The sequence below is a fragment of the Histomonas meleagridis genome (genome assembly GCF_020186115.1).
Source record: "Histomonas meleagridis strain 2922-C6/04-10x chromosome Unknown contig_23, whole genome shotgun sequence".
Classification (NCBI taxonomy): Eukaryota; Parabasalia; order Tritrichomonadida; family Dientamoebidae; genus Histomonas; species Histomonas meleagridis.
The window spans coordinates 350,633-358,092 of NW_027150820.1; the positions used below are offsets into that span (position 1 = coordinate 350,633).

Here is a 7,460-nt window from a genome sequence, read left to right on the forward strand (position 1 = left end):
TGATGACTAATAAAATGTCATAACAACAGTTTTTTGTTTTAGAAACATCTCTATTATTTTTTTTGGAAACTCATAAATTTCAATAAACAATTATAAAGTTTAAGACTTATAATTAAGAAGTAATTCAACTCTCTCTGGAGATTCTTATCTATTTTTTTATTGTTTAGTTATATATTGCTAAAGAAAGCAAAAGAAGGAATTGCAAGACAAAACACCAAATATTTGAATTGTAATGACGGTTTCTGTTCTTATCGTTTTGCAATCAAAAAGTGTAAATCTGACAAGCCCAAACAGATGGGAATTATCTTCTCTTGCTGCAAAGATAAAAATGATCCTGTATTTCGCCTCAATCCAAGGGAATCAGAAAAAATTGCAACTTCTCTCCTTCCTTCAATTCCTGCTTTTCAATTTGTGAACGAAGCAAATGATGATGAAACAGATACTACAAGTAGTTACAGTGAAGAAAATCAACGAAATATCAGCGACGAAGAAATACCAAAGCTTCTTTAGATATTTAATATTATTTGTTTTTATCATTTTTATAATTAATTACTATCAATTTTTTTCCTCGTCAATACTTTAACTGTTTTAAATCATTTAAACAACTAAAGTAAATTTAGATGTGTTAAAAAATAAATAAATAATTTTTTTGAAGAAAGCATTCGTTGTTTTTTGATAAAAATATCTTTTTGGTATTTGAAAGAAATGTTATGTGAAATGTAAGAAAAGTTCATAACGGTCGTTAAAAACAAAAAAAAATTCATGTTGTAGTGTTTAATTATTCTTTAGCGACGACCCATTGCCTCTCTTTGATCTCTAACAATTTGTGGAACCGCATCAAATTTGTAGAAGTCGGAGAACGAAGTTTGGAATGCTTCGTCACCAACTGTCATTTGGAGATCCATTGCTGGTGTGAAGAAGTCCTGTGTTGTGGACCAGAATAAAGGTGGTGCTTCACCTGGTGGAATCTTGGTTAATAGTGGTGCTTTATACTCACTTAATTCTGGATTCTCAACTTCTTCAACTTGATGACCAACATTATCTAAAGCAAGCATGTTGATATCAAATTTATATTCTGGGAAATTGAAGAAAGGAGCAGTTTGAGTGAACTCATAATCATCATCTGGAGTCGCTTGACCTCCCTCACAAAGGATTGGTGAAACAATACGAGAACCTGCATCGGATTTTACGCTTTGAATAAGACCTTCAACTTCATTGATTTCTGCGTCCATTCCAACAAGCATATTATTCCAATCTATAAGCTGAGTTAAACACCTCTTGGAAAAGTTCATCACATAGTCTTGGATTTGATGAAGGTCTGCTTCTAATTCTGTTTTGACACCTTGCGTATTAAAAGGTTGTTTAGCATCAAGCTGGGATTTAACTGCATCACCATGCTTATTTATTGTTTTAAATACTTCCCCAGCATTGGATAAAAGCTGTGAGAGACTGTTGTTGTTACTCATCAGTTTGACACTTTTTTACAGAGAAAGTGACATCGAATTCAAAGTATTCAAATCACTGTCAAATGTGCTTAGGGCACCCCAAAACACAAGAAACTATGTTGCTTCAAACTTCCTAAATCTCTATAAAATCATACTTTTCAGATTCTCTAAAAAACTGCTCTCGAAGAAATTCATCGAAGATACAATAATTTCATTCAAAATTTGATTTATTTTTTGATTTGTTTTTCTAATGTTTTTGTTATTGAATTTATTTATAAATACGCAGAGTTAATAGAGGATATAATAAATAGATTTATTGATGGATATTTTTTTATAACAAAATAATTATGTAACAAAAATTATGGGTTGAAGGAAAAGACACTTTTTACATAATCAAAAACTGACCAATGGTATTACTCAATATTCAAAAGGCTTTCACTTTTTGACGCAACGGTAAAATTACTGTTCAAAACATAAATTCGAACTTTCTGGTTGTTGTAATTTCATGAAACAACCTTATCTTGTTTCTTTACAAATTTCATTTTTTGCATTAAAAACATTGATAAAAGCTTCTTGTGATATTTTTAATTATGAAAAATCGATGCTAAACGCGTTGTCAATTCCACAGTCTGTTGTATTTATCAAAACTGCTTTACAACAAATATATAAAGAGCTTTTTGAATATACCGAATCCGAAATGCTCTGAATTTCTGAGAAAAAGTTAATGCTTTTTCCAAATGGATTTAAAGCAATCAAACGTAGTCAGCTTCTTTTTTGGAGCAGGTATTCTTGGTGTCATAATCGGTGGGTTAAGCACATTGGTATATCATGCTTTATTTTATGAAGATCAAACATATTCATTGATGCGTTTTGGCGTTCATACAAATGTTAGCGCTGTCATATTATCATGCATTGTTTTAACTGCCGCTGTTGTTGTTATCGGAATAGTCACAATCGTTTTACTTCATTGCGCACAAAGCTCAATTATTCATTTTGTCTTTTTCTTAATTACATTATTAGTCACAATAGGAGTCATCATTGCACAAGGAATTGGTATTAATTATACCAAATATGGTGATTATCCTGTTCCACAATCTTATTCATATTATACCGATTCAGACGAATTCCGAAATTATGCTGACAACTATGATGAAACAGGACTCATAGCATTAGCTCAATCTCTTAACTTATCAATATACGAATTCTACGGATATTCTGATTTCTTTGTTTATTATTTTGAATACAACATGACACCAGTTGTTGGCTCGTGTGTAATTGATGAAAGTAACAGCGATTTCACTTCAGGTGACCCATGTTCATATACCATTTCCACTGTTTCATGCATTGGCAAATGGTCTGGCGATGCACTCAGAGATTACATCTGCAAAGTTGAAACTGATTCACATGAAACAGATGGAATGACAACAATTGATGCACAGAAACATAACGGAAGAATTTCACGAGATAAAATTGCAACGTTTTCATTTTCAGGCTTCTATTATATCAACATAATTCTCATAATTGTCATTGCGCCAGCGACAATTGTCGTTTTGATAATGTTTATAATCATTGCTACAACTCTTTGCAATAAAGAAGAAAGTGAATCTTCAAATCATTCAAATCAATTCAGCGATGACGGAATATTTAACATATCCGATCATAACGAAAAGGAAGACAAGAAAGCGGCCGCAAAGCGTAAGAAAGAAGAGAAGGAAAGAGCAAAACGTGAAGAAGCAGAGCGAAAGAAAGAGGCAGCTGCACGAAAGAAGGAAGAAGAGGCCGAAAGAAAGAGAGAGGCTGCGGAGAAGAAGAGGGAAGCAGCGGAGAAGAAGAAGGAAGAAGAAAAGGCGGCAAAGCAGAAGGCGAAAGAAGAGAAAAAGAATAAGAAGAAGGAAGAAAGTAGCAGCAGCAGCAGTAGCAGTGATGATGATAAAGGTGCTGCACCTCCTCCTCCTCCACCACCACCGCCTCCTCCTGCAATGCCAAAGTATAGAGAGGAGCCAAAGAAGAGCGAATCAACTGAGTCAGAAGGAGATGACGGTGATGAAGATGACGAAGGGTTTGAGGAAGAAGGAGATGGCGGTGAAGAATTAGAAACTTCTTCTTCTTCGTCTTCGTCTTCATCTTCATCAGATTAAAATTCGATCATGAAATAAATTGAAATCAATTTTCGATAACGACCGTTTACTATGTTTGATGTTCTTTCAAAAACATTTGACACACTTTGAATATTTGAATGTGCACATTCAAAATTGAACGCGTTCAAATATCGGTAGATAAAATGAGACGCCCCATTACATGATAGGTGATTCCATGATAATGTATTTATGCAAAAAGCTTCTTCTGACAATCATTATGGAATAAAAATCTGATTTTTAATATTTTTGACTATGAATGATGTAAGTTTTTATGTTTTTCGGATGAAATCTTTGTTTGATCTGAAAAAATGGTGCTTTTGATATGTTTATTAAAAGTGCTATATTCATTTTTTAATCAAATCACAAAGTAAATGATATTTCAAACTTCCACCAAAGGAAATAAAAAACACAAAAAAGTTGGTAAAGTGTACTTGCTTTATTTCTAATATTATTTAGTATTATGGCATTTCTGATGTGCAACACATCCAAATTCTAGTTCCAAATACTTTGAAAAGTGTGCGAACAAGAATTCTAAAATCAATATAGCTTTGGGCTGTATAATAAAACGTGAGCTTTTTTCCATCAAATTGGAATTCAGCTCCAGTGATTTTCATTGGCAAGGCCAATTCTGCCGCTTTAGCTTGGCATAGAGCAAGAGCCTTTGCTTCCCTTTCAGCTTTCTGTGGAAGTTGGTCAATTTCATGTTGATGAGCTATTCGAACTATCATCTTTGCCGATCGTTGTTCACGTGGCGATGGCTTCTTTACAGTATCAACTACCATCCCAATATCAAAACCACGATCTGCCTCTGTTAAAACGTAATCACCAGGTTTGAAATGTTGTTTTTGGTTTGTATAAAAACAAGCGCGTCTGTTAGGATGAAACTTAACATAATAGTATTGACAGTTAGCAGACTTTTCGTCTGTTTCTATCTCTCCTTGGAATTGAACATCTGCTTGATTAAGATTTTGAAAACTATCATATGGGAAAGAATGAATTGGCCTTGGAAGTGAGTATGCTTGTTTACGATATATATCATCATTATCTGGGAAAAGGAATCTTTGGTTCTGAAATTGATCTGTTTCATCTTCCCATATGTCCCTCAATGAAGAAGGGAGTAATGAAGAAATTGGTGGGTTACCATGAATATCTTCATCATCATTTGTTAGCTCGTTCCAGGAGCTCATTCGAACCTGAGTTTATTTGATTAGCCGCACTTCATTCAAATAATTGAATGGCGTTTCTTTTTTGAATAGAATATACGTGCTGAAGTAAAGAAAAGCTCAAAGTAATAAAAGATTCATTCTTGCATCTAGCTCTAAAATAGTATAAATTTTAATTTCTGTGTTTGATGTTTCTTTTGTCACATTCATTATATTCTGTATCAAATCAATTTTATGATTAATATGATTCTATATTTTTAGTAATTCTCTGTAAAAAATGTAAAATCGGACCACAACTTGATACTTCGATGAATAAATAGGGATAATGCAGAATAGTATGCCATAATTTTTTGTATAATCATTGACCTGAATTTAAATATTACGTATTTATTTATACTTCATAAATCAATTGTTTGTTTGATAGTATAATATGTACAACATAATTTTTATTTACCACATACTCGAATCACAAGATGAATTTTTATTTTTAATATCATCGGAAACTATCAACACGTTCAATATTGAATGCATATTTTGAGAAATAAAAATTTTATGTTGGCTGCCCAAAATCCGCACCGATAAACGACAACTATTTTTGGAACGTTTTACTAATATGTATCAACTTAAATGAAGATTCAAGAATATTCCGTTTGAAATTGTTTAAAAGTAGTTACTCTTCTTTTAAAATTAATAAATCGAATAAGATTTAAGGCATAATTTAATTTTGATAATGAAAAATGTCATATGAATGAAACAACATATCAGAGGGACTTTCAATTGTAGTCAGATTCATTATCTGATTTACTCATATTTCAAGAGTTAGGTATTTTAATGTCATATGCTCAATAGCTTATATATTCATTTCGATCTTTTATGAAAAAAATTATTCAAATTTTAAAATATAAAATACATAAATATGATTTAGGAATCAGTAAATACTTTACGAGGGTTAACTCATCTCTCAATAAAAAGTCGATTTTATTTATTATCTTCGGTAATATAGCATTTAGATTTTTTATATACAAATACGTTTAGAGGACGTTTAAAGACGTTAAATTATCTCATCTATATAAACCTATCAATTCCGATGCAGAATATTCTGAAAATTCAAGAAATATGTGCAACATTAAAATATTATTATCTTCTTATGAAACTGTATTTTATATTTAAAAATTCATTTTTAACATCAACAATTTATTTGAAATATATTTTCATACTTAAAAAAAATTATACATGGGGGAAGCTGTCAAATAATTTCAAATTTTATATTTAGGAATAAAACTCTTCAAAAAACTGTTGTGCCAATTGAGCAATTTCTTCATTTTCGCTTGAAGGTAAAGCAAAGAATTTTTCATGATCAGGAATTTCTTCAACGATATTATAACATATCTCTTTATCACCCGAATAATTAGCAGCCCGAAATAGTTCAGTAATCGCTCTTATTACCAAACCTATTAATCTGTCATCGCCATAGTCCAAAACCTCAAAAAGAAATTGAATAAATTTCATTTCAATCATTTGCATTTTATGTTCTTGTAAACCATCAATTGCTATAATTATTAAAAAATTCGTCATTTCGCATTTTAATTCAAAGTTGCTTTCTTCAAATATGTCTGATGAAATTTGCAAAATTCCTTCATTAACAATTTCTACTATGTTTTGTTTATTATTGTCAATGACTGCAGAAATAGCTGCAGATGCATATATTCTTACCTTTGTTTGGTATTCTTGATTTTCATTCTCATACTTTAATGATTGCAATAAAAGTGATGGATTAGATTGTACTTGTGGTATAGTTTCACCGCTACAATAAACTGAATTGATTAAAAGTAAAGATGCTTCTGCAATTTTATAATATGGTGAATTTATCCATTGAATAACGTTTTCATAAATAGGAGACGTTAAGAAAAAGTGACACCAATTGTCTTTTGAACAAAATCTAGTGAAGTTATAAAGGCCAACCAAACAAATAACTACTATTTCATCATCATCAGTATTGCCTAGCACATCACAAAGAAATTGTAAAATAATGTATAGTTGATTATTATTATCAGAAATTATATTGATTAAAAATTTCAAAATATCACGGGATAAAGAGGGATTGTTATTATAGATATTTATATTAAAGGGCACAAAGTCACATTGTTGGTAAATAAACGATAAGAAATCATTTTTACAAGATTCAGAAAATGTTACGATCTTATTAAAGCATAAAATGCAATATTTAAGTATCCCTGTATCAAGCTCATGCATAGCTTCGTAAATTCTATCCAATAAACCATTTGATATTGATTCATTTATAATAATAACATCAAGAGAAATTAGACGAGTAATTAAACGAATAGCTTCTTTTCTAATGTCAACTTGAAATTGCTGTATTGGATTGTTTGGTACCAACAAAAGCAAATTTTGTATTGCAATACAAATGAGCTGGAATTCAACTTCATATACTCTAGAATTGTCAATGAGTGTTAAGCAGTGATGGATTGATTTTTCATCATGTTCTACAAAAGCTGTGTGTAGATGATCTATTATTTCGTTGAAAGGAGGAACCACCTCAGAAATATCATTAGTCAGATCACTATCATTTTTTGAGAAATCACTCGAAATCATTGATGCTAGTTTGTGAAGTTTGTTTGATGATGTTGGGCTTATTTTATAATTAAAGTTTATTTTGGAAATGTCCGAACAAAGCATTTCAAAAATAGTATATT

The 7,460-nt window shown here is 31.1% G+C and overlaps 3 protein-coding genes across 3 annotated transcripts; 1 reads left to right on the plus strand and 2 right to left on the minus strand.

Moving 5' to 3' along the window:
• Positions 1–785: 785 nt before the first annotated feature.
• GO595_003735 (uncharacterized protein) lies at positions 786–1,466 on the minus strand (the record flags this gene model as incomplete). The annotated part of the gene is made up of 1 exon (XM_067916788.1): positions 786–1,466. One exon carries the CDS (start codon positions 1,464–1,466, stop codon positions 786–788), a length of 681 nt encoding a protein of 226 aa, XP_067776022.1.
• Positions 1,467–2,182: 716 nt separating this feature from the next.
• GO595_003736 (uncharacterized protein) lies at positions 2,183–3,583 on the plus strand (the record flags this gene model as incomplete). Its single annotated transcript, XM_067916790.1, has 1 exon — positions 2,183–3,583. The coding sequence occupies one exon, from the start codon at positions 2,183–2,185 to the stop codon at positions 3,581–3,583; it is 1,401 nt and encodes a 466-aa protein (XP_067776023.1).
• Positions 3,584–4,041: 458 nt separating this feature from the next.
• Positions 4,042–4,770, minus strand: GO595_003737 (PSP1 C-terminal conserved region family protein; the record flags this gene model as incomplete). Its single annotated transcript, XM_067916791.1, has 1 exon — positions 4,042–4,770. The coding sequence occupies one exon, from the start codon at positions 4,768–4,770 to the stop codon at positions 4,042–4,044; it is 729 nt and encodes a 242-aa protein (XP_067776024.1).
• Between the last annotated feature and the right edge of the window lie 2,690 nt (positions 4,771–7,460).